Source organism: Littorina saxatilis, linkage group LG5, assembly GCF_037325665.1.
Source record: "Littorina saxatilis isolate snail1 linkage group LG5, US_GU_Lsax_2.0, whole genome shotgun sequence".
NCBI classification, from domain to species: Eukaryota; Metazoa; Mollusca; class Gastropoda; order Littorinimorpha; family Littorinidae; genus Littorina; species Littorina saxatilis.
Window position 1 is genome coordinate 30,940,327 of NC_090249.1, and position 27,557 is coordinate 30,967,883.

At 43.7% G+C, this 27,557-nt stretch overlaps 2 protein-coding genes across 2 annotated transcripts in view; one reads left to right on the plus strand and one right to left on the minus strand.

Annotated features, from left to right (window-relative positions):
- LOC138966842 (serine/threonine-protein kinase Nek8-like) overlaps nucleotides 1-17,613 on the minus strand; it is a 31,528-nt gene extending 13,915 nt beyond the window's left edge. Inside the window, exons 1-7 of the mRNA XM_070339198.1 lie at nucleotides 17,471-17,613; nucleotides 3,831-4,036; nucleotides 3,290-3,345; nucleotides 2,821-2,997; nucleotides 2,306-2,355; nucleotides 648-729; nucleotides 12-220 (exon numbers count right to left, since the gene is read on the minus strand). Of these exons, the coding sequence (XP_070195299.1) occupies nucleotides 12-220; nucleotides 648-729; nucleotides 2,306-2,355; nucleotides 2,821-2,997; nucleotides 3,290-3,345; nucleotides 3,831-4,036; nucleotides 17,471-17,517 (827 nt within the window). The 5' untranslated portion in view covers nucleotides 17,518-17,613. The remainder of the gene's footprint in view (nucleotides 1-11; nucleotides 221-647; nucleotides 730-2,305; nucleotides 2,356-2,820; nucleotides 2,998-3,289; nucleotides 3,346-3,830; nucleotides 4,037-17,470) is intronic.
- A 403-nt stretch (nucleotides 17,614-18,016) lies between these two features.
- LOC138966845 (lipoamide acyltransferase component of branched-chain alpha-keto acid dehydrogenase complex, mitochondrial-like) lies at nucleotides 18,017-27,038 on the plus strand. The gene is made up of 11 exons (XM_070339200.1): nucleotides 18,017-18,105; nucleotides 19,027-19,162; nucleotides 19,424-19,499; nucleotides 19,906-20,087; nucleotides 20,256-20,407; nucleotides 20,840-20,936; nucleotides 21,232-21,560; nucleotides 23,301-23,378; nucleotides 23,791-23,982; nucleotides 26,008-26,079; nucleotides 26,551-27,038. Exons 1-11 carry the CDS (start codon nucleotides 18,046-18,048, stop codon nucleotides 26,716-26,718), a joined length of 1,542 nt encoding a protein of 513 aa, XP_070195301.1. The 5' UTR covers nucleotides 18,017-18,045; the 3' UTR covers nucleotides 26,719-27,038.
- The last annotated feature ends 519 nt before the right edge of the window (nucleotides 27,039-27,557 follow it).

Consider the following 27,557-nt stretch of genomic DNA (forward strand, 5'->3'; position numbering starts at 1 on the left):
CACCCACTCACCTTACACAAGCCACCTTGCCCGTGTCTGTGTGAAGGTTCATGAGAGCGTTGACGACAATGGGACAGGCCATGATCTGGTTGATGTGGGGTCGTCGTGCAGGGTCAAGGTGAAGCATGGTCAAGATCAACGAACGCAGCTCTTCACTGTACTGGTCCGATATTGGTGAGAATGTCCCGCGCATGATCTTCAGGATTAGAGCTGGCAGATTCTGGGCAAAAAGTAAAAAATCATATATATATTGCTTGTCTTGGAGCTATTACTATTAGTGGTGATAATCTGTTTCCAATGTTGTATGCTTCAATTTGTTAACTAATACAAATGTAACACTAAAACCCAGTACTGTTAAGAACATATTTACACTGCACAGCACATGCGCTTGCTCGCGCTCTCCCTTGCTCGCGCTCTCCCTCTCCCTCTCACACACACACACACACACAAACACACACACACACACACACACACACACACACACACACACACAAAAACACACTAACACACACACACAAAGAGAGAAGGATTTACATGAGAAGCATGCTTGCACACTATTGACAAAATTATACACTGTCTCATCCCAAATATCATGTAGCCAAAATCATTTACTAGACTAGTAACCTGCAACAGCCTCAAATACTCACAGCAGCTTCAAAGGCTCTCTTCAGACTGGTGAGTTCATAAAGAACACACCCCAATGCCCAGATGTCACTTTTCTGGTTGTAGCTTTTAAAAGTCAAGGTCTTCTTCACATGAAAACATTAAGAAATGTTCCCACATCAGACTCAATCATACACACTTTCACAAACTTCTGCCAGGGATCGCGTTTACCGGTAATTTCCGGTATTTTACCGGTTAAGATTCGCCAATACCGGAAAAAAAAGTGGATGTCGGTCAGACGAACCGATTGTTATTTGGTTTGACCGGTAAAAAAAAAAGTAGTAATTACAAAAATCGTTTGTCAGTACGAGAGGGAGAGAGAGAGAGAGAGAGAGAGAGAGAGAGAGAGAGAGAGAGAGAGAGAGAGAGAGAGAGAGAGAGAGAGAGAGAGAGAGAGAGATTTGGATGGCTTGTTGTGACAGCGCTACAATGTTGCGATTATGTCTCCATTGATGACACTTGATGTCAAGGTGTCAAACATGACGTCAAAAATCAGACATCATACTTTTCGCGCCATTTCTTTCGGTTCCCGGTCCATCGTAAAATCTTTCAGTTTATGTTATAAGGGACGGCGTCTAACTATAGCCGACATAGCATCATACCGGGAAATCACGTACTCACACCAGCTTAGATCTTTGTCTACATACAGTTGATTATTGTGAGGCGAGTCGATTGCGATGAAGAAGCAACGATCTTTACTGTCTTTTCTACCCCCAAGAGGTGAGAAAAGGCCTTTGAATGAAAGTGAAAGTACTTCACGGCCTAGTAGTAGTACATCTGCAGAGCCCGAGTCTCAAGCGGCGGCAAAGAAACCAACATCGGCATCTTCCACTGTCAAACGATTTCAGGAAAAATGGTGCAAAGAGTTTCTGTGGTTGCGGACAGAGGGGGAGGGGGAGAACTTTCTCATGTTTTGTGAAGACTGCAAAAAAACACGTCAAAAAAATGGTTACACAAGAGGTTGTCGAAATTTTCAACATTCATCTCTCGAAGACCATTCAAAATCGCTAAGTCATAGAAATGCTGTTGGCTCTGCGCGTGAAAACTTTTTGACAACAAAGACTTGGCGAAAGTGAAACTGTAACAGTAAGTAACTAGTGAGTAAGTCTTCCAGTTGCGTGATTACTATTTGCTTTCCTATTTTATTTCGGAAGTCTCTCTCTCTCTCTCTCTCTCTCTCTCTCTCTCTCTCTCTCTCTCTCTCTCTCTCTCTCTCTCTCTCTCTCTCTCTCTCTCTCTCTCTCTCTCTCTCTCTCTCTCTCTCTCTCTCTCTCTCTCTCTCTCTCTCTCTCTCTCTCTCTCTCTCTCTCTCTCTCACAGCGGCTGCTGATGTGTCACTGTCAAGTTGTGTGACAGTTGCTTTGAGGGGGGGGGGGGGGGGGGGGGGGGGGGGAAACGTCCGCATATCACTGATATTGATTTAATGTATTGTAAGTCATTGTTTCTCTTTTACTGGTTGCCTTGGCAAGCTTACCGATTTTCGTGAGAGCCTTGTAGCCAGCTCATGACGTCATACCGGTTTGAACAATACCTAGCGCGATCACTGTCTGCACACTGGCACGTGCACAGATTCAGACTTAACACCTGCACACTCTAAGTTCTAACAGGAAAATACACATGTATGCAAAAAATTCAAGGATACGGTTTCCCCTCACAGAGTTCTGGTGAGATGTAGCATGGTGTTCCTACCACCTGGAAAGAAGAAGGAAGATTAATCAGTTTACACAGAAACAAATGTATTCATTCTTTCTCATAAGTCAGTTATCAGCTTCATTCTCTCCCCTGATAGTAATAACATTTACTTTAACTGAATTCTATCTTCATTCTTCAAATCTCAAATTTATCCTAATCACGAGCAATCAAATTCTCTGTTGGGGGTGGTTAGCTGGTGATGTAAGGGGAAAGAGATGAGTGTGTGGAATGTTTTATCATCACAATTCACATGCTTGAACTTATAAAATATAAAATACTGGTATCCACACTCAAAACTTCTTTCTCACTATATATAATATATAACCAACATGACAAAAAAGCTGTAGAACATTGTCTGGTATTCAGATTTTTAAAAAAAAGACCCCGACCCCTTTTCTTAAATATGCATCTCTTTGACCAGTAGAACTATGAGTTACACCAATTTCTTTAAAAGAAAGTACTCACAGTGTACGCTTTACTCTTGCTACTGAGAACTTTAGAGATGCCAAAATCTCCAATCTTGACAATTTCCTTCTTCTTGTCCAGCAGAATGTTCTGTGTTTTGAGGTCACGGTGCAAAATCTGCTTGGAGTGCACATGCTGCAGGGACAGAACCATCTGTGCAAAGAAATTCAGGATCTCCTGGATAACATAACAAGTGAATTGTAGAAGTTAGTTTTAAAGCGAGCCATGGATAGTGTTATTAAAAAAACCTGTGCATTTTACTGAACACAAAGTCAAGTGGGATTTTACCCAAATAAGTCATATGAGTAAGAAAATAAAGTGAGTAAGACAAACCACACACACACACACCACACACACTCACATACACATACTATTTCCCCTTTGAATGAAAGAATCACCTTCTCTGTACCAAGTGGCCCCCAGTAACAACAATCACTTATTATGTCAAGGAAATACACACAAAACTTACTTCTTCTTCCAATAAATTTCCATTTCGACTTTGCAGGTAGTCCATAAGAGTGCCACCTGCAAATCAGAGCACACATTTGCAGCTGTTTAAATTATACAAAAGCAATGAATACATTTTAAGTACGGTTAAATCCTCAGATTACTGAAAAATGTAATGCTGCTGTTACACATTAACCTATGTATTATTATTTACCATTGCATGACCTACCCCTTTGTAATGATACAGATAACAACAATACTGGTACATTGAAAGGGCCATGTGAAGAGGGGGAAAGTAATTAATGACATAACATTGTTTCTTGGTCTATTTGCTCCAGTATTTACAAAGATTTCATAGTCCTACCATGACAGGCCACTCATTTATTCCAAAGGGTGTTCTCTCATTACTAAGGCCAGTTTGCAAGAGTCGAGGTTAGAGACTTTAGTCAGGGGTAAACTGTAACCTCGATGCTGTTTATCCTGGACAAAAGTCTCTGAACTCAACTCCAGCATACCAGCCCAAAACTACAGTAGTGTATAACCAGCATTAACAAGTACAGTACCTTGCGCATATTCCATAACAATCATCAATGCTTTGTCCTCGAGAAAGTTCTCATAGTACTCTATGATGTTGATGTGATGCAGCATGGCCAGAACCTTGACCTCATTCAGAGCTGCCTGCCTCTCTTCTTTTGTCATCTGCTCCACGGGGATCTGTTTGATGATCACCAGCTTTTTGTCGCTCAGTCGGCAGCATAGATGCACAGTCCTGTGCAAAATAAATGTGAACATTGATTGAAAGAACCTGTGGAGGCTCTACAGAAGACCACCACCTTAATTCATCTCCAGAGCTGAAATCGGAGTGTAAAAGGTGATCAACAAGAAGAATAAGAATTGATTAAAACAAAATAAAAGACAGAACTTCTTGCACTTAGCTTGCCTTAATCCAAGTGAGCACTTTACAATAACACGAGTAACAAAAAACCATTTATTCACTCATCATTGTCATGGTATGCAAAATGTGCAGCAGAGAGGGAAGAATTAACACAGGAGAATTGGTGTGGAAGACGTTAAAAACTGAAAAGGCAATCACACAACTCAATGCAGCTGTACGCATAAAGAACAACAAATCATTAACAAGACCGTCAACAAATGTAAAAGTAAAGGAAAACATACTACAAGAGAGTTTTTTTGTTTTCTTTAACATTACCTTTCCCACTGTTTTATACACAGGCTTCACTTACGCTGACAGCTCGCAAATTGTATCACCCAGTCTCTGATACTACTACATGTAGTATATGATGGAACAATAACTGACAGCACTTTTCATGTCATGACATACGACGAGCAATGAGCGTGCTCAGGGAAATAAAGCCTAGAATAATCACTACTTTCGGTGTGGCATGATTATAAATTTCCTAACCTGCTGGCGAGTTTGTTTGTTTGTTTGCTTATTCCTTTTCTTTTGACGGTTACTCCTTGCTTTTAATGTCACTGTCAGTTGGACGAGCAATTGACGAACACAAAACTTATATTATAAGCTGCAGGCGAATTTGTTTGTTTTTTTGTTTGTTTTTATATGACGATTACAAACAAGTTCACCACGTTTTTCCAAACACTTGAACAGGGATGGCCAAATCTCAAAAAATGTTCTCACCAGATCGGCAAACAAAAGTGTTGAACTAACTGTGCTATAGAAGCCACACCGAAAGTAGCGACTATGCTAGGCTCTATTTCCCTGCGCACGCGCTCGTCACAAGTTACTCGTCGGACGTCATGACATGAAAACCGCTGTTAGTTATCTTTTCTCTGCTAGTGTTAGTACTATGATCCAAGCAAATAAGAGAACAACGTTGAAGTGACAATGACTAGGTTTAAAATGTCCCTTATCAGAAAGTTCAACCTCAGTCCTTTGATGTTTATTAAACACATTTTCATATAAAGTTGGCGCTTCATATGGAAAAGTGGCTTTGAAATTGACCCTAATCCTTCTTTGGGCTCTGTAAATGTCGTTTGGGGCTATGGTTGTAAAACGGTATCTACTGGTCACCCCAATGTATAAACTGAAAACTCTTTCTGCACCAGAACACGCAGAAAGGATTGTATCTGCCTGATGTCTGATGCTTTTCAAAATCCCCAACCACTAACACCTTCAAAACGGACATTAACTGACACTGTTGTTTTTCCCTATATAATCCTTACTATTTTTCCGAGACGTCGTCGTGTTGTGTATTTAGCTTGCCACAACCTCATACATGGTCCTAAAAGTTAAAGTTGAAGAAAATACTAAAGATAAATGAACAAGCTGACGCAGTGTCATTCGCACCGTGAATCCCCCCATGGGAACATACTAAAGTCTGGTTCCAAATAGGCTCAATTTCCTTCTATTTCTTTGTATTTCTGCCTCGTAGGGGTAGGGGTGTTCAAACCAAAGGCACCTTTAAACCAAAATTCAAATCACACATCTTACAATACTAAGACACTCAGCAGTAAAAGGGTGTCTGCTGGTAAAAAATTCCAAACAATCCTAAAAGTACTTCACTACTAAAAGTGCTTTTAAAAAGAGCCGTTATTTTTCCCTCTATATTCAGTATTGTGTTTTCTGCGAACATGTAGTCTATTTAGATGGTTGTCGTGTGCACTTGAGTTGCTAAAGCGTTTTCAGTTGGGCATATGTCGTAAAGCAAAGAATTAGCCCTTTGAAAACCATCAGAACTGTCACACAAAAATAACATTTACCTATCTCACCAACTGACCAAACATAGGGCTTTTCCTTATGTATTATGTATTGTCGTGTTTTTTGTAGCATACTTGTGAAAACAGCCACCACTGTTGTAAATGATACTTTAAAGAGCATTATTTCATTTTTACAGTTGAAGGACAACCTGGACTGCCGTATATTACAGCTGTTTTACAATCAGCCAAAATTTTCTTAACAAACGTATGTTAAGAACAACTCCCATAGTGAAATTGAAGGAAAACAAAGTGAAAATCCCCCTGCCATAGAGGAGCTAAAGAATCAACAATAAACGACTGCATGGATAGCTTGATGCACGAATGCATTGCGGACATGTTTGTCTCCAACCAAGAGAAAGTTCCAAAAAATCCCTTTTGTGCTTCTTATTATACAGTGACGTCAAAGACAGCCTTTTCTGCTGTTCATACATTCAGGGGTTATGGTTACACTAAACGACGTAGTTGTAGCCATACTGCCATCCAGATTTATTTTTTCCTTGCAAGCAGTCACAGGGTGTTTGTGCTGTCTGCCAACCGTTAGATGACCCCGCCCAAGTCTGTTAAGGGACCGTTTGACCGTTATAGAACGCGTCTTTTTGATTTTTTGGCACAGTTGGAAACGGTTGATTTTTATCCCTACCATTGTTTCCAAACATTATATAGGAATGTTTTGTGAACAACGGATAATAGCCGCTAGCCGTGTAGCAAAAGTGAGCGTACATACTCACCCTGGTCGTCCAGCCGTTGTCCGTTGCCCGTCTTTATCTGTCTGTACTGAACATTACCTTTGGATATTTCTCCAACGCTATGAAGTGAAGAAACACCAAATGTTGCAAAATGTTGTATGACCCCAAGAGCTCAAAAAAGATACTTGAGAACCTTGACCTTAGGGTTAGGGTTAAAACTGCAAAATTTCACATTGTGCCAGTTTTCTGGAAAACAAATTAAAAACAGCGGGCTTAGTTTTGTATGGTATACAAGAAAAAGAAAGCCTTATCTTCTGATACCATTTTGGTTGACCTCGCTTCAATGTCAAGGTCAGAGGAGCCCTTCAAAGTTGAATTGTAGACATATTTTGATGTGAGCTTGCCCCTTTAACTTTACTATGGACGATATCTCTTACAAACTTAAACACTGAGTGGGGCGTTTGTTAGAATTTCATAGTGAGCCACATCTGGTCACATATCGTTAGGGTCAAGGTCACATTGACCCCTATGAAAAATGTGACCAAGCCGGGTAAAGAAATCCATGTGTCTTGGTAAAAATTCTTAACAAAGCAAAGCCCATGCGACTCTCATGCTTGACCTTTGTCTTAAAGTGACCTTGACCTTCAGGTGACCTTGAAGGTGAAGGTCTAACAACTGAAGCTGGCAAGGACATTGTACACTATTAGAACTGGTTTACAGATTTTTCCTACCAAATTACACATGACCTTTGGCCAAGGTCAAGATCATCAAAGGTCACACATCACAAGGCTATCAATTCAAGACATAGGAAGCATAAACATACTTATTGGCACTTTCTACAAAGAGACATTGTCACTTTTAGTGATTCAATTGCCCGTTTCAGTCACATTTCATAAGGGGCAAAGTGACCTTGACCTTGATGATATGTGACTAAATGTGGCTCAATATCAGTATATAACATGTGCCCCACACAATTATGAAGTTTGAAAGATTTTTTCATAGTTCAGGGTCAAGGTCACTTCAAAACATGTATACAATCCAACTTTGAAGGACTCCTGTGACCTTGACATTGAAGCGAGGTCAACCAAAATGGTATCAGAAGATAAGGCTTTCTTTTTCTTGTATACCATACAAAACTAAGCCCGCTGTTTTTAATTTGTTTTCCAGAAAACTGGCACAATGTGAAATTTTGCAGTTTTTAGACCACATTCATTCTCCCTGTGACCTTGACCTTAAGGTAAGGTCAAGGTTCTCAAGTATCTTTTTTGAGCTCTTGGGGTCATACAACATTTTGCAACATTTGGTGTTTCTTCACTTCATAGCGTTCGAGATAAATCGAAAATTTTTAATTTAATATAATATACTTACCCAATTCTTATGAATGCATTGACTTTAGTCCCACATGCTAGATGTCGAAAAACCTCTCAAATTACCTGCCCTTAGTAGGGTGGTAACCAAGCTAAAAGCGACGCCATAGCCGTTGCTATGGCCTGACCTTGCTCGGTTACCCATAACACCCTGCGCACCACGTGAGCGCCAGCATCCGTAATAATCATTCGAGACTATTAGTCAAACAAACCCCCAAGGACATAATCCAGCGGGGACGGATGGGAGGGTATTAACTATAAGAATTGGGTAAGTATATTATATTAAATCAAAATTTAATTAAAAATTTTCGATTTAATCACATATTCTTACTCCAATTCTTATGAATGCAGATTCCTCCTAAAGGCGGAGGGAACTTACTTATGTCCTTGCAAGCACCTGCCCTGCAGCGACTAAAGCCGGCAATGCACTGGAGCCATCCAGTCGCGTGCAAGAGATGTCACGAAGGTAGAAGCTGATGAAAACATCGTCTGACTTCCAGTAAGCTGTCTGCAAGACATCGCTTAATCGCCCTGAACGTAAGACGGCCACAGAGGACGCCCAGGCTCTGGCCTCATGTACTCGAGCTGATGTCAGAGGAAGGACTGAACGCCCCCCCCTCTCCTGAGAGAGCCACCACTCATATGCTCGTCTAATGAGGGTCGCCACCCATCTTGTAAGGGTCAATTTCGATATGTCCCTGTCATATTTTGTGTTCAATGAAATGAACAAAAGTTTTTGGCTTTTGGCCCTAACCAACTGAGTGCGAGCCAAGTAAGACTTCAAGGCCCTAACTGGACAGTTAGCTAAGTCAGGATCGTGCGAAGCCAGAATAGTCCCAAGCGGGGGGACTCGGACCACGGGCGGGGATTGGCCTGGCTTTTGATTTTTCGCGAGAAAACCAGGCCGGAAATGAAGTGACATTGAACCATCGCGCTCAAACGCGATGTCTTCCGACAAACCCGACAAGGCATGTATCTCACTGCCTCGCCGAGCGGTAGCCAGAAGAAGCAGAAAAACCGTCTTGCGTGTTAAATCAGTCAGGCTAGCAGCCTGCAAAGGCTCAAACGCCGCAGACCGCAAATATTCTAAAACCAAAAATAAGTCCCATGCCGGGACAGAGGTCCGTCTCTGCGCTTCCTGGAGAGCGGCCCCTTTGATCACACTTAGCAATCACTCCGTTAACGTTAATCAATCTGCCTATCTGTCTCAGAGTAGCAGATATAGCAGAACGTCGGACTCTCAAAGCAGAGGCCGAACTGCCCTGCGCAGACAAAAAAGAGAGATGATTTGCCACCTGTAAAGAGCGCGGGGCCACAGCATTGACCCCCGCCTCCCTACACCACTTGGCCCAGGCAGCCCAATGGCAAGCATACACAGACGCAGTCGAGGACCTATGAGCCTTAAAGACCAAATCCAGCGTCAAGTCTGAAGCGCCAGATTTCCGCAGTTCCGACCTCACAGTCTCCAAACGTGTAGGCGCCGGGCCTGCGGGTCTCTGTGCGGGATGCCTGTTCTTGGCTGAACGAGCTCTCCCCGCACTAGATTTAGAGGGATCGGAACTCCTTTTGCCAACAACAGCAGATCTGGAAACCACTGCTGGGAAGGCCACCAGGGGGCTACCAGCAGCAGGAGCTCCGGACGATCCAGCTCGGCTTTCCTCACCACTCTGCTGAGCAGCGGAAAGGGAGGATATGCGTAGGCCTGAAGGCCGCTCCACGAGATCTCCAACGCATTGCTTGCCCAAGCTTCCGTGTCCGGAAAGGGAGACACGAAAATGGGAAGTCTCTTTGAAAACCTCGTTGCAAATAGATCGATCATGGGCTTCTCCACCTGTGCCCACAGGCGTTGGAGCGCCCCATGAGTGATCGTCCATTCGGTGTGCAACACCTGAGAGGACCTGCTGAGCGCATCCGCCAGTGCGTTGAGCTTGCCCGGAAGAAACTCTGCTGAGATCATGACCCGATGCGAGTGGCACCACACCAGAACCTCGCACGCCCTGTCTGACAGGGAAAACGACCGAGCTCCTCCCTGCTTGTTGATGTAAGCAGTGACAGTGGTATTGTCCGTGTGCAACCGGACATGTCTGCCGCCCACCAGAGGGAGAAACGCAAGCAAACCGAGGGCAACCGCCTCCAACTCCAGGCGATTGATATGCCAAAGACGCTGGGACTGAGTCCAAAGACCGGAGGCCGCCTGGCCCCCGATGTGAGCCCCCCACCCGGCCATTGACGCATCCGTAAATAGGTCTATGTCCGGAGGGGGCAGAGAGATGGGAACCCCCTGAGAGATCCAGTCTAGGTCCAACCACCGAGCAGTCGCGTGACTGAACCATCCCTGCGTGGGGACGATTTTGTCCCAATCCTGCGAAGCCGGCTCCCAGAGAGAGCTGAGCGCAGCCTGGAAAGGCCTCTTGTACACCCTCCCTAAGGGAACCAGAGTTGCCATAGATTCCATTTGGCCCAGAATCGAGGTAAGGACCCTCACCGAAGCCTGCTGGCTGCCAGCCACGGCCAAAATGAGAGCATGAAGCTTCTGAATTCTCTCCTGCGTAGGCCGGACCGTCCAAGCGACAGTGTCGAACGCCATACCGAGGTAAACAAACCTCTGCGAGGGAGTCAATTCCGACTTCGCTTGGTTCACAGAGAACCCTAGGCTCAGAGCCCGGTTCAACACCACCTGAGTGTTCAAGTGGCACACTGATTGACTCTGATTCAGAATCAACCAGTCGTCGAGGTACGTCCGTAGACGAATACCTCTTTGCCTGATCAGCGCGGCCAACTGCCTGATCACCATAGTGAAAACCCACGGGGCCAGGGACAGCCCGAAGGGCAGAGCCCTGAATTGAAAGATCCGATGACCCCAGCGGAAACGAAGCCACTTTCTGTCCACTTGATGCATAAGGATATGAAAGTAGGCGTCCGTCAAATCCACCGAAGTCACTCAATCTCCCCGGCGTAGGGCCTCCCTGACCGAAGCTGGTGTTTCCATACGAAACTTGATCTTCCGAAGAAACTTGTTCAAGAACGAAAGATCGAGAACAGGCCTCCAGCGGCCCGACGCCTTGGGCACTACAAACAGGCGTCCGTAAAACCCCGGCGAGGAGTGATCCACAATCTCTTCTATAGCCTTCTTGGCCAAAAGAGACCTGATCTCTGTTTCTATGGCCACTCTGGCCTCTTGGCTGGCCGGAAAACGAAAGGGAGGAGGAACCCTGGTCAAGGGAGCCTTTTCCCCCTCCCACAACAGCCGGAATCCCGATCGCACCACCCGTAAAATCCATTGGCTGTGCACTAACGCCTGCCACATGGAAATAGCCCTGGTGGGGCCCCCCGCCACCACAAGAGTGGGGGGAACAGGGGTGATGTGATCGGGAGAGCCTCATTGGGGGGAGGGCTTTCGAGCCCCACCCCTCCCCTTCCCGAACGAGGGTTTCTTAGGATAAGGAGCACCCTTAGCTGGTGCGGCCTTATCTCCCTGTTCCTTAGGACGAGAGGAGCTGTGCTGCTTCTTGTTCCAGAAAGGCTTAGAAGAAGACTGAGATTTCTTTGGGATTTTAAACGAAATCCCAACGAGATGTCTGTCTTTAGCCTCCTGAACTTCCCGCTGCCTTGCATCCAGGGCTACTCTACCCAGGAGAGAGGCCTCAACAAAAGGCGAGGAACGCAGCGAGTCCACAGTGGACTGCTGGGAAAAGCCTGCTTGAGAAAGCAGCAAATCACGCCGTGAAAAGACAGCATGAGCATACAGCCTCGCTGAAATGCTCATCCTCTCAGAATTCACCATCCCCAAAGCAGCCAGCAGTATGGAGATGTCACTGGCTGAGGCGTCTTCCCCGAGTCTAAAAGGCTCCAAAGAGCCAGCAACAGCTCGAGTAAGAGCTCGGAGCAAAGACTCTGCCATAGAAGCCAATTCAAGATCAAGACGCCCTATCTCCTCCAGAGAAGAGAGAGAAGCGTCCGAGAACGAGACCCCTTCCTTAGCAGAAGGTTGCTTTGGCAACAAGGCAAGCAACTCCGGCGGAATTGGCAAAGTTGCCCTCGGCAAAGCAAAAGTCTGAACAAAGTTCCTTGACTTCACATTCCAGTCCAGCTTTTTCTGCACTAACGGCGAAAAAGCAGTGGCCTGCGCGTTTGACGCTAGCCATGGATCGGCTGAAGCAGGCGCTGTATCATGAGCATGCAACAAAGGGAAAGGAGTTGGCAACAGACCGCTGCCCTGAGGGGCCGGTCGAGCCAAAAGTTGCGACATGTGATAAGCCACGGCAGGCGATTCCACAAAACGAAACGATTGTGAACTCTCCTGCGAAGGCCGAAAATCATTCGCAGCGGATGGTGGAAAAGAGACATCCTGTCCTGAATCCACCACCCCCTCCGGAAAGTAACGAGCTGCCACACAAGCCGCTCTTCTCATGGCTTGCCTAAACCCAAAAGGCAAGACTACACACTCCTCATCTTCCACAGAAGAATCCGAATCCCCAGCCTCTACAGTATCACTGTACACAGGAGGGGAGACAGGAGCAACAAAAGCGTGACCCGATCCCGCTTGCCACCCACCATCCCCCCCCTGCCCCACTGGGGTAGAAGGGTAGACAGTAGGCACAGAGGCCCGCCAAGAAGGCGGGGGGAGGGGGCCACCCAACAAAGCCGCGCCAGGCCCATTGTCGGTAGACCGCTGACCGGGCGCTTGGCCCCAACAGTCAAAACCAGTCTGGCCAGTTTGAGCTACCCCGCCCGCTGCATGCGGTGGGAGTTGGCTCGTAGCTGCAGCAAGCGAACCCTGCGAGGGGTAAGACTGAGTGAGAGGCGAGACCGTGAAAGGCCGCCCCCACCCGTCAACCTGCTGTAGTCCCGTTGCCCCACCACCCCACCACCCCTGCTGGGGAGAGGGGCGGCTGCTAGCAGTGGACAATAGCGGCACTGACTGAGACGCCAGTCCAACAGCGGACACCCGATCATGCCCGGCGGGCGAGAAAGGGTGAGCCGCTACACCAGCCCCCACCCAGTCCCGCCCAGTGGGTGGGAAAGAGTGAGAAGCTGACACAGCCCCCTGCCCCCAGTGGGACAAGGTGGGACCAAGCCCAGGCTGTGACTTACCATGCCCCCTCTCTCCCTCTCCCACAAGGGAAGAGAGCTGACTTCCCACTGCAGTGTTGCTAAAAGCAAGCTGAGCGGGAAGAGAAAGAGAGGAAGCAGACCCCCTCTCCTTACGGAGAGAGTGTTCGAGCGCAACCGCAGCACTACCAGAGGCAGAGAGGGAAGGCCCGAACTGGTCAGGTGCACCAAGCAAGTGCGCAGAAGAAATGGCCGCCCGGCCACCCCCCCCATCCGCAGGAGTCGCCGGAGTCGACGACGACGACGACCCCAGCCGAGCCAGGGAGGAAGGATCCCCTACCGCCGGAGGCAGAGGAGGGACCCCAGAGCGAGACGCAAACTGTTGAGAAATAAAATCAAACAATTCGGACTTTAACGAGCCCAGGGCTGAAGGCCCCGGCTCCTCACCCCCATCAGGGGACGCGAGCTGTGAACGAACGGAACCCGTCCTCGGAGGGATAGGAACATCAAACGAAGTGCTATTTGACGGATCTTCTACCCGCATAATAGGCAAATCAACGTTCTTGGCTTTACCCTTAGCTTTAGCTTTCTTAACTGGGCTAAGAGCCTTGTCGCCTTCCAGTCTCGCACTCAGTTTAGCTTTGTTGTCGGCCATTTTAAGACCGGCGAAAAACAGTCACCCAGAACAAAATTATCTGCGTGCGTGTTCAAAACAAAGCTATCAACATTTACATTCCAAACGTAAAAAGGAAAGATCTCACCCAAAAGGTAGACGGACAGGTAGACCCCCAAGAACCGGCTAGTCTCACGGACGAGCAGGCATGTGAAGGCCAAAAGTGACAGCGAAATTCGGACACGTCCACCGTGTGTTGTCGAAAGTCGAGAATGATTATTACGGATGCTGGCGCTCACGTGGTGCGCAGGGTGTTATGGGTAACCGAGCAAGGTCAGGCCATAGCAACGGCTATGGCGTCGCTTTTAGCTTGGTTACCACCCTACTAAGGGCAGGTAATTTGAGAGGTTTTTCGACATCTAGCATGTGGGACTAAAGTCAATGCATTCATAAGAATTGGAGTAAGAATATGTGATTAAATCCAAAGGTAATGATTTGTACAGACAGATGAAGACGGGCAACGGACAACGGCTGTACGACCAGGGTGAGTATGTACGCTCACTTTTGCTACACATGCGAGTAGCGGCTACTATTCGTTGTTCACAAAACATTCCTATATAATGTTTGGAAACAATGGTAGGGATAAAAATCAACCGTTTCCAAATGTGCTAAAAAATCAAAAAGACGCGTTCTATAACGGTCAAACGGTCCCTTAACAGACTTGGGCGGGGTCGTCTGACGGTTGGCAGACAGCACAAACACCCTGTGACTGCTCGCAAGGAAAAAATAAATCTGGATGGCAGTATGGCTACAACTACGTCGTTTAGTGTAACCATAACCCCTGAATGTATGAACAGCAGAAAAGGCTGTCTTTGACGTCACTGTATAATAAGAAGCACAAAAGGGATTTTTTGGAACTTTCTCTTGGTTGGAGACAAACATGTCCGCAATGCATTCGTGCATCAAGCTATCCATGCAGTCGTTTATTGTTGATTCTTTAGCTCCTCTATGGCAGGGGGGTTTTCACTTTGTTTTCCTTCAATTTCACTATGGGAGTTGTTCTTAAACATACGTTTGTTAAGAAAATTTTGGCTGATTGTAAAACAGCTGTAATATACGGCAGTCCAGGTTGTCCTTCAACTGTAAAAATGAAATAATGCTCTTTAAAGTATCATTTACAACAGTGGTGGCTGTTTTCACAAGTATGCTACAAAAAACACGACAATACATAATACATAAGGAAAAGCCCTATGTTTGGTCAGTTGGTGAGATAGGTAAATGTTATTTTTGTGTGACAGTTCTGATGGTTTTCAAAGGGCTAATTCTTTGCTTTTCGACATATGCCCAACTGAAAACGCTTTAGCAACTCATGTGCACATGACAACCATCTAAATAGACTACATGTTCGCAGAAAACACAATACTGATTATAGAGGGAAAAATAACAGCTCTTTTTAAAAGCACGTTTAGTACTTTTAGGATTGTTTGGAATTTTTTACCAGCAGACACCCTTTCACTGCTGAGTGTCTTAGTATTGTAAGATGTGTGATTTGAATTTTGGTTTAAAGGTGCCTTTGGTTTGAACACCCCTACCCCTACGAGGCAGAAATACAAAGAAATAGAAGGAAATTGAGCCTACAGGCAAATCCAGCTAACTCACAAACGGTTAAGTCAAAAATTCGCTTAGCACACAAAGAAATTCTGGTCCGGAATTATCCCTCTTTATCTATGTGTACAAAGTACCCTGAGCTCGAAATGGGATTTCTCTTACGTAAGTCGAAAGACGGATAGCACACAACAGAAAGTCAGTCCCAAAGACAAAGTTTACTCTATATTTACTTCAGCAACTCGAAACACGAAACTTGGCGTCTCACACTAGCGCATTGTGTAACCTTATTCCCTTCTTCTCTACACGGACGCCACACCGACTGGTCAGTCGGCACGCAATAAAGTATGAACTGAAGTTAGGAGGGGGCGAGGAGTAAGGAGGGGGCGAGGAGTAAGGAGAATTATCCAACTCCAAGAAAACATTCTGAAAAAGGTGGGGAAGTTGTGACAAGGCAGTGAACGCACTCACCATGTACTGACATCATACGAAAGCAGCCACACAAACAGAGGCAGAGGCAGGTGTGCAGATGCTTTGTGAGAATAAGCGTTGAAAACCAGTTTGAATAAAAATAAACCAGCAGATAGAGCCGCATGTCATAATCATTCTTCTTGTCTGGCTTTATTGACTGCATGCCGATCTTGTGGCAGTGACTTTTCACTCTTCAGTCGGACTGTACACAAACCGCTCTCACTCTCCCTCACTGACTACCCTTAGCCCTGACAACTGATCCTTGGAAATTGTTTGGAAGAGTACACCTCTCTATTTCTCTCCAATGCTCTTCCTGCTGACTTCAGTGACACCGGACACCCCACCGAGTTTAGCCAGCTACCCCCCCCCCCCCCTCTCTCTCTCTCTCTCTCTCCCCCCAGCCATGTACTGTTTGGTGCTGTGGCCAGAGAGGTGTCACCGGCTAATTGAGGCCAGCTGCACTGTTCACTCAGAGCAAAACTAGTTGACTGTGTCTAACTTTTGACAAAGCAACACAACTGAAGGGTTCACAGATTAGGTAACCGACTCACTGGTCAAGGCTGCAGGGAAACAAGAGTATCTTGTCAATGAAAGAGGTTACACACAGATACGCGATGCTGAGAACGGTGGCCGATTTTTCACTCTCTTTCTCGGAGGGCCTTCATCATTGCAGGGACTGCTGTAAAGAAATGCTTGCTCAGAAACTAACTCTTTTTGCATTGAAACATGCACCAGAACTGGTGGACACCATCGACAATGTCAAACATGAAATCGAAGCAGTTTGCTTGAGGAAACGGTCGTCAGCAACTCAAACTTCTCTGTTTTCTTTTTTTAAGAAAATCTGAGGTGACTTTCTTTGTGGCCCCGCCCCCTCCCTCTGTAAGGACCCCCCTCCATAAGGACCGATTTTTGTCAACATTTTCAAGGTCGCTAGAGAGGGGTTCCACTGTACTATGACCAAGTCGAAATTTCGGATAGGACACAATAACAATTCGGTCCCTTCAATTTCGTCTTATCCGGATTTGCCTGTATTTGGAACCAGACTTTAGTATGTTCCCATGGGGGGATTCACGGTGCGAATGACACTGCGTCAGCTTTTTCATTTATCTTTAGTATTTTCTTCAACTTTAACTTTTAGGACCATGTATGAGGTTGTGGCAAGCTAAATACACAACACGACGACGTCTCGGAAAAATAGTAAGGATTATATAGGGAAAAACAACAGTGTCATGTAAAGTCTGTTTTGAAGGTGTTAGTGGTTGGGGATTTTGAAAAGCATCAGACATCAGGCAGATACAATCCTTTCTGCGTGTTCTGGTGCAGAAAGAGTTTTCAGTTTATACATTGGGGTGACCAGTAGATACCATTTTACAACCATAGCCCCAAACGACATTTACAGAGCCCAAAGAAGGATTAGGGTCAATTTCAAAGCCATTTTTCCGTATGAAGCGCCAACTTTATATGAAAATGTGTTCAATAAACATCAAAGGACTGAGGTTGAACTTTCTGATAAGGGACATTTTAAACCTAGTAATTGTCACTTCAACGTTCCCTTCACTGAAGTGGCAAAGATGCCTGGATCACTAGGCTCAGGCAAGGTTCTCTACTTTCGGGTAGGCCTTTTCCTGTTGCCGAACTCTAGTTTTACCAAATCTCCCTTGCAACATACGTACCCATAAGCTCCACGTCCAACAACGCGCATTTTATCATAATTTTCCATGATGGAAAAGTGACTGATCTGTGATCAAAACAAGGTATATTGGGAGACAAAACACAGCACTGTCATGGATCCTATTTGCAAGTTCGCCATTTTGACGCACCGACCTAAATCAAGCAATCAAGAAACTTCTTGAGATTTTAAGAATAGCCTAGTAATAACAGAGACCATGGCCTTTGAGTTAAAATACCTCCGAATCAATTCCCAAAAATATTCAGCTTATCTATTGTATTGGTTTAGAGTTAACATATTTCCTTCATAAGGCTGAATTTTAATTATTTGAAAAAAATGTGTTCTTATTTAGCTCAAAAGAAAGAAGAACTTTCGCGGATATGTATTTTGTTTTAAGAACATAATATTTGCCTGGTAGAAAGTAATTGAACTGCTATTTCATCAAGCAGACTGGTTGAATAAGTCTTATTTTGGTCACTATATGTATTTAGATGCCTCAAATCAGCTAAAACGCTTTACGTGCTATTATTCTCAAAATGGGGATTGGCCCACTTGCAGACGACTCAGAAGGTCAAGGCGATGGCGACGTTCATCAGTCGCCGAGCGCTTCAGTCGATTGTTCGACGAATCCGTTCCTCGGTGTTGTATATTTTCATCCTCCTTTTGCTTTCGATATCTTCTATATTTACTGTTTAATGCATGGATGGACTTGTCATGCTTGTGTCTTTGAAATATGCCTTCGTAAATATGACTAGTCGTGTTTGTCTTGTATCGCTCAGAACCTTCGAACGAGAAAGGACATTTTCATGATTTTGCCATTAAACCTCTTGATTATACACATCAAATTGGTTGATACGTAGGTTGATGTTAGACTGGCCTCTTTCGCGTCACGCAACGGCAAACGATATATCCATTACGTGAATTACAAAAAGCATGTACATCTTGAATGATCTTGTTGGCAATGCTGGCTATATCTGCCATTTCCCATGGACCAATCAAATGCCAATATTAAGACACAGCCCACTCTCACTATCAGCCACATACATGCATGTATACGCTGCTTTTATTTCTTGCAGCACACACACACACACACACACACACACACACACACACACACACACACACACACACACACACACATCCTGGAATGATAGATACCTCCGGGTAAAGAAATCTTGTCAAAAGTGAAAACCCAGTATATCGCTTCTCCCCCCCCCCCCCCCCCCCCCTCCCCTCTCTCTCTGTCTCTCTCTCTGACTCTCTCTGTCTCTCTCTCTCTCTGTCTCTCTCTCTGTCTCTCTCTCTCTCTCTCTCTCTCTTTCTCTCTCTCTTTCTCTCTTTCTCTCTTTCTCTCTTGCTGTGCCTGCAATGCCTGTTCTTTATCCGACCTTTAATTTCCTTTGACAAATTGAGGTCCGTTACTGAGATTATGTTCAGAAGTAGTTTTACCTATTTTAAAAAAAGCCTTATTTTTCAATGAAACATCCTGAATATTAAAATGTGAAGAAAAAAAGTTGCATGATAGTTTTCAATGTCAGAAGATCATGTATGATGTTTCAGGCTCATGGCAGAACCAAGAGACAGCCTGTCATCTGTGCAGCTGTTCAGTCTACAAATAGCCAAGGAGTACTATTGACTTGTTTCCATGGAAATCCATATGTTTACGTCCATAGCCATCTTTTTCACACATCCGCAGGTAAACCATAAAAAAAACACCTTCAGATGTCTGACTTAATGTCATTGTGGAAAAATGAAGGAGCTAAACAAACAAAAAAGAAGAAGAGCGCAACATTATGAAAAAAAGTATTTCACAACTGATGAAATGTTTTTTGTTTGTTTAATTAATTGCCAAATTTTATGTAATCCATCAAAACAAAGTAAGAACTCATGTGCCAAACCTGTACCTTGCAAATGCATCACTCGAGGAGCTAGCTTTTGTCTGTCTTTCACATTGCAGGCAGGTGCAAAGAGGTGGTTTCATTCAACCTATCTGACATAGGGGAGGGTATCCGAGAGGTGGTTATCAAAGACTGGTGAGTTTAACATGATTTTGAACAATTTGTTTCAACTCTTACGTTGCTTAATTCTTTTGCTCTTTCACAAATAATTGTATCAGAAATCTATGTTGAGCATATGGACCAGCAGCTCCGAGTTACCATTTACTTTCTTGTATTTTTAGATCTAAGATGTCCACTTGTAAAATATGTGAAAGTGTAGATCTGTTTTGGTTAGCTTACTTTGCTGGCAGAAATTAGTCTGAAGTTTTGCATGTTTAAATTGTACAATGTAGGGCTATCTGATTTATTTTAAGTGGCATGAATTATTCTGTATACATGTTGTCTTCCAGTGGAGATAGGCCACTTTAGCAATAAGGAGAAATGATCAGCCTTCTTCTTGATAGAAATGATATTACATCCTGAGTCATTATCCATAACGCAGGTTTGTTAAGGAGGGGGATGTGGTCGCACAGTTTGATCCGATCTGTGAGGTGCAAAGCGACAAGGCCTCCGTCACCATCACCAGCCGTTATGACGGCCTCGTTAAGAAGATTCATTATGAGGTGGAGGACACAGCTCTGGTTGGAAAGCCCCTAGTCGACATCGAAGTAGAGTCTACTGCAGGTATGCACATTTTTTCTAATTAATATTCTTTGAGAATGTGAATGAACAGCAAGCAAAGATCAATATATACGTATATATATGTATGTAATAACTTTTGCTTTTTCAAAGAAGCATAATTATGTATTATGCTGGAATTGAACAACTAGTAACTTATGATACTTTCTGTAGACGCAAAGGAGGAAGATGTCTTCGATCCACCCAGGAAGGACGAAACAGCACCCCTTGGTTCTACCCAGTCGCACGCTGTACCGTCACAAACCATTCGTGGCAACAAGGTGCTTGCGACCCCAGCTGTACGGAGACTGGCCATGGAGCATAAGGTGTGTGTGTGTGTGTGTGTGTGCTTGTGCAGCACTAGTGTGCCAGGAGGCCATCCCTCGCATCCAAGCATGAGCACGATAAAGATCCTAATTTCACAGCGAAAGTATTGGGCTTGGAAAACATGAACACACACATGGAGAAAAAAAGGGTAGCTGTATATGGCAGCTCGCTTTCCCCAGGGAAAAAGCATCCCAAATTTCCATGAAGGCAATCTCACAGGACTTAATTATATTACCTTGCCTTACCTTACCTTGCCTTATTTCTGTGGAATGTCGGTCTGTCTGACTGACTGTCTGTGCAAGCCAATCAGGCTAGCTGGCTCTCTCTATCTCTGCATGCTGTCTCTGTCTCTCACTCATCCAACCTGTTTGCTCATTCGTTTTACAGCATCAAAACGGAGAATACATCTGAATGCTGTTGTTGGTTTACAGATTGACCTGAACCAAGTGGAAGGGACTGGGAAAGATGGTCGCGTACTGAAAGAAGACATCCTGTTTTATCTGGACAACATGGCAGCCAGAAGTCAAGGTAATCACCCAAACAGAAGAAATTGAAAACTATGGGTGTGGAGTTTTGCTCAGGCTGTGGGATGAGGTAGAAGTTTAAAAGGTCCGAGTGCTTGCTTGCTAATCTGTTTTTGTGCAATCACAGAAGAACAGGAAGCGTTTTAAAGAATTTAGGCGAGTGTTTGACTGAGGAGACAAAGACAATGAAAACAAGAGCGCATGTCAACTAAGTCATATTTGTTGTTCTTTATCTTTCATGTTATCACTGACTTGCAACTTCACTCGCTATTTCACCCACTTCTCTTTCTCCATCACAGAGGTGAGCAGAAGTTCTCCCCAGGCGCCAAGTCAACCTCCCCCACCCCCCAGACAAGAGGTGCGACCCCCACCTCCCTCAACAGTCTCCAGGTCAACTTCTCCTCCCATAGCTCCTCGCGTGTCAGCCCCAGTGGGTAAAGATCGCACGGAACCAATCAAGGGCATCCAACAAGCCATGGTGAAAACAATGTCGGCAGCTCTGCAGATTCCGGCGTTCGGGTATTATGATGAAATTGACCTAACTCAGCTTGTCAGGATCAGAAGCAAATTGAAAGCCATCGGTCAGGAGCGTGGAGTTCAAATCTCCTACATGCCAGTGTTCTTGAAGGTGAGATGATGTGGTGGGTTGTGAGGATGAATTGTCAATGATGAAGTTAGCAACATTATAAGATCAGCTGGACTGGGTGGCCGAGTGGTAACGCACTTGCGCTCGGAAGCGAGAGGTTGCGAGTTCGACCCTGGGTCAGGGCGTTAGCAATTTTCTCCCCCCTTTCCTAACCTAGGTGGTGGGTTCAAGTGCTAGTCTTTCGGATGAGACAAAAAACCGAGGTCCCTTCGTTGTACACTACATTGGGGTGTGCACGTTAAAGATCCCACGATTGACAAAAGGGTCCTTCCTGGCAAAATTGTGTAGGCATAGATAAAAATGTCCACCAAAATACCCGTGTGACTTGGAATAATAGGCCGTGAAAAGTAGGATATGCGCCGAAATGGCTGCAATCTGCTGGCCGATGTGAATGCGTGATGTATTGTGTACAAAAATTCCATCTCACACGGCAATAATAAATAAATCCCTGCGCCTTGAATATGTGCGCGATATAAATTGCATATAAAAAAATAAAAAATAAATTAAATAACTAAAAAAATCCCTGCGCTTAGAACTGTACCCACGGAATACGCGCGATATAAGCCTCATATTGATTGATTGATTGAGTTGATAGGCGTGACAGGCGCGATTGCTTGGTGGTAAGACGCCAGCCTCCAAAGCGGAAGGTCGTGGGTTCGAATCCTGGCCGCGCCTGGTGGGTTAAGGTGGAGATTTTTCCGATCTCCCAGGTCAACTTATGTGCAGACCTGCTAGTGCCTTATCCCCCTTCGTGTGTACACGCAAGCACAAGACCAAGTGCGTACGGAGAGATCCTGTAATCCGTGTCAGAGTTCGGTGGGTTATAGAAACACGAAAATATACCCAGCGTGCTTCCTTCGAAAGCGGCGTATGGCTGCCTAATGGCGGGGTAAAAGTGGTCACGTAAAAAAAATCCACTCGTGCAAAAACACGAGTGTGCGTGGGAGTTTCAGCCCACGAACGCAGAAGTTGATAGGCAGGTTTTGATGCGTTAAAGACAATTTTCCATTTACTGCGCTCGTTTCAATGGACAATAAAGTGTATTTGATTGTTATTTGGTGATAAATTGGTCCCCCAGCTCCCTGTCTTTGTCTTCTTCCTTTGTACTGGAAACTTGCATTCTGCCAGTAGAGGTAATACATTGTACTACGTTGCAAGACCCTGGAGCAAATTTTTGATTAGTGCTTTTGTGAACAAGAAACAATTGACAAGTGGCTTTATCCCATCTCCCCCCTTTCCCCGTCGCGATATAACCTTCGTGGTTGAAAACGACGTTAAACACCAAATAAAGAAAGAAAGTTCTTCAAGTTCAGTGTATGTCTCTTCGATGTATGTATGCATATGTCTTGGATTGAGTATGAGTTAATCTGGGACTGGATGATTTGGTCTTCAGCAGATTAACTCATCATTTTCATTTATTTAGCTTTGATTTTTTGTTTTCTCGTTTAACTTTCTTTGTTTATTTGCTGTCTCCTCCTGTCTTAGATCATACTGTCTTACTTTCTTGATTTTGCTTCTGTTGCTGTTTTTTCCTGTATTTCCAAGGTTTCTTATTGTGTCATTCCTTGCCAATTTCTTTGTGTTTCTTTCATACTTATGACATTCATAAGTTGACTTAATTGTTCTTCAGTTTTACTTCATTTTTTAATGTCCTTCTCGTGCTCTTTGTTCTCTCTTTAATTCTTTCTTTTTCTCTGTTTTCTCTGTTCTCTTCTTTTGCAGGCTGCTTCTCTGGCTCTCCACCAGTTTCCTGTTCTCAACGCATCTCTAGATGACAAGTGCCAGAACATCACTTACAAGGTCAATTTCCCCCTGGATTTTAGCCTTGAGATCTTTTCTCAGGTGTCCATTAAAATCTATTTGAAATTTGTTCTAGTTATTGCTGTGAGTTGTGTGTTCTCCTCTCAGGTTTAGAGTAAGTTGACAGGTTGAAATTCAGAATAACTTAATTTTTGAATTTTTTGGTAGTAGTTGAGTGGTAATGTCAAGTCGTGTCTAATATTTTGATGAATAGTTTTGATTTTTATTCTGAACTACGGATTAAAAGGTAACCTTGACATTTGTTTCTTCAATATATTTTCTTCATTTTGCTTAGAAAATGTACATTGTACTTACCTTAAAGTACATTGAGGACATCATTCATACTTGCATGTGTTTATAAGCAACACAATATTCCATTGATATCAGAAAAGTTTCTTACTTATTTATACAGGCATCTCACAATATTGGCGTTGCTATGGATACACCCTCCGGCCTGCTGGTACCAAAGGTGAAAAACGTTCAGTCGCTCTCTGTCTTTGAGATTGCATCCGAACTGATGCGCCTACAGTCTCTGGGGTCAGCTGGCAAACTGGGCACAACGGACATCACCGGTGGAACCTTTTCTCTTTCCAATATTGGATCGGTCAGTCTTTAGAATTGTTCGTTTTGAGACTCGTGCAGGCTAGGTTGGTTTTACAGTGGTGCTTGTTATGAGGATACACCCTTGGGGACAGGTCGAAAGTCCCTATACATTGCAGGCGTCCTCTCATAATAGATATATAATAGATATATAATTTAGTCAAGATTAAAGGCATGTGCTCACTCCTTCCTGTGTAAATAGTTCTGCTCAGCTTCTCCAATCTGGCCATGCTTTTACATGGGATAAGACCACCCTCCAGTTGGTCACATACCAAAAATCAAGACCCTCACTGCTTGGTGTGAGGAGTTCGAACTTTTTTAATAATTTGTTCCTTAGGTCTATAAAAAAAAAAAATAGGTGTGGTTACGGTAACCTGACCTACCCTATTTTTAGGGGCCGACCCTATAACTCTTTATTACATTTGTCAACAACAACAAAATTAAAACAAGAAAACGAGTGCAGAAAACGCAATGAAAGCAAAAGCGCTCGAGTCGTCATGCAGACGACAGACGATGCAAGGAAAATAACTCCTTCTACTAAAAGGGCCCATGACAAAAATGGTGGCATCTTCTTCGGTTGCGAGTGCTACATGCTTGGTTGCTCTGCTAATGACAAAGTGCGACCACCAAAATGAAAAAAATAGAATAAAAAAGTTTTAACAAAAAAGTGATTGCCTACCTTCCTACCCTATTTTTTTTTGCTATGTTACCTTAACCACACCTTTTTTTTTTTTTTTGCCTTAATACAAAATTTAAAAAAGCCTTTACAAAATGAACTCATCCAAAAAGTCCCACTGTGCACAGAGAGCTCACAGGCACTTCATTTTTAGGTATGTGACCAAGTTGGGGGATGGTCTTGTCCCTTGTAAAAGCTTGGTCAGGACTATGGGATTGCATTTCAGCTTGGTACCTTAAAAATTCGTAATGACATTTTCATTCAAAATTTGTCACTTTTTTCTCTTCTGTAAAAATTGGAATTTAAAATTGAAAAGTGATATCATTGTATTCCTTTGTGCCTCCTGTATCTAAATATATCTTGTGTTTAATTGAAAATGTGCTTAAAAAAGAAAAAACAAACTGTTAAAATGACCACTTTCCTTATTTTTGGAACAAGACAACGTTCGTCTAATTCCTTATCATTTTCTGATTCCAAAAATATATATAGTTTTATTGTGTTTAGCATTGAAAATATGCTCAGATTGAAGAAATTTGTTGAATGGAAATTATTTTTGAAACTATATAATTCTTTGACATGCTGTTAAAGCTCTGGATGAAAGTATCTCGCACATACATACAAAGCGAATAACGTTAGGTATGAGTCTTCAGGTCAATGATTCTACTTGGTGACTTGACAAATGTGACAGCTATTGCCTGGGGTGCTGGATGAAGGCAAGAGAAACCAAATGTCATGGAGCTGAGGCCGACAGCTATCAAAAGACAGACTCCTATTGTTCTCAGGGGTGACCGAATTAACAATCATTCAAGTTTCAGAGCATTCAGTTACTTGATACAGGTGAAAAGTGCACACACATCAGTGCCAGTTACACATAAATATGCATGGCTTTTTACCCTCTGTCCTTCAGGTATTTTTTTTCCTTACTTTTTTAGGCAGGGGTGCAGTCATGGGACAAGTATTTACAAGAAGTAGTGGGTTAATTTCTCGGAGTAGTGTATAATGACCCCATGGTATCACATAAATAAGGTGTGACTACCCGTGTAGTGTGTATGAGGGAGTCGGGCTCATGCTTGCCGCAGGCAGACTTTGGCGTTATTTATAATGTCTTGGGGTTGTATTAAGGACAAACCAACACAGACAAAGGGTGAGGTACAACTGTCGTTTATTCAGTGACCACATGGAAGCTTACTGTTTGGAAGTATTCTAGTGCGCATGACTAATGCAGACATAGAACCGCGATAGCGCATAGGTACTGTGCATGCGCTGATCTGGTCAAAGGGAGACAACTGCATACTAGCCATTATATTATTCATTTTCACTTTGTCTGGCCTCCGTCTTGTTATTTTTCTTCAGATTGGTGGCACATATGCAAGACCTGTTATCCTCCCCCCTGAAGTGTTCATCGGAGCTCTGGGAAAAATCCAGGTACATTTTATTGATTCAAACAGTGCAGTGACCTATCTCTGTATTTAGCAAATCATGTGTGTGGGTTTTTTTTGTTTTTTTTAGGGGAAGGGGTCGATCAGTCTGCAGAGGATGCAACTGAGGGCAGTTTATTAGTAGAGTGGTACCTTATTGAATATATGGTTTCGTTTTTGATGGAACCTTACTGATTTTACTGCAGACTTGAATCCCCCTTTTAAATAATGCATAAGACCTTGTTTTCTTCGATTGCTTTGCAAATGATGTAGCCCCATTTTAAGACTCCCTCCCTTTTAAGTTTAATTAAGACTCTCTTCCTTTTAAGACCTAATGTTTTCAGATTGTGAAGTCTTGAAAGGGGTGTTTCACATTATAGTGATTTTTCACTTAGATCTGTTTGCTTATATTTATCACACATACCTGCTTGCACTTACATAAAATGTTCCTGTAAAACTTGCACTCTTTTTCTTGCAGGTTCTTCCACGGTTTGATGACAAAGGTGAAGTAACCAAGGCACACATCATGAACGTCAGCTGGACGGCTGACCACCGAGTGATAGATGGCGCCACTGTCGCTAGATTCTCCAACCTCTGGAAATCCTACCTCGAGGATCCGGCCACCTTGATATTAGACTTGAAATAAGTGTATCAGACATTCTTCACACATATTTTGTTTTCCGAAGAAACACTTATAATCAGATAGAAACTGTTATTGGATTGTGGGATCAGTGGTAAAGTGTATGTGTGTGTGTATGTATGTAATGATAATTGGGATGGTGAATTGAATTGAGTGGTGTGCAGTCAGTGTGATAGTGTGCCATACGATATTGTATTGTATTCCATACCACAGTAGCTTGGAAGAAAGAACTGTGTTTCAACTCTTGATTGTGAATTTTCAGTCTGAGTATATTGCTGCACCTTCATTGATTACTTCTCTGGATATAAACACTGTATTTGACTTTCTTTTGATAGTTATTTGTTGGGAAATGTGCCAGAAAAACTCTGCTTGTATCAACATTTCAACACCCATTCATTCTCAGAGACTATAGAGTAATTCTTATTGAGCACTTAACATGTGATAGGTAATTTAAAAAAAAATTGTTCTTTAAAAACATGGTACAATTCAGAAAACTGACTTCAACCAGGTTGTATCATGCTCTAGCAATATAACCTTGAATGGTTGAAAACGACGTTAAACACCAAATAAAGTAAAGTAAATGCTCTAGCAAGCTGTCTAGATTTACACTATGATGACCCATTAGACCACAACAGTTACTATAGACCTGTGTCAGGAGAGGGCTGCCTTTTTGGAACTCTTCTTTTTTTCTTCTTTTGAGGGCTATATATATAGTAATCAGTACCGTATTTGACGGCCTACAAGCCGCGACTTTTTTTTAAAAAAAATCGCATTGCGGCTTATAAAAAGATGCGGCTAAAACGTTACCTAAACTTGAATAACATTCACCTAATGGAAGTCGCCGT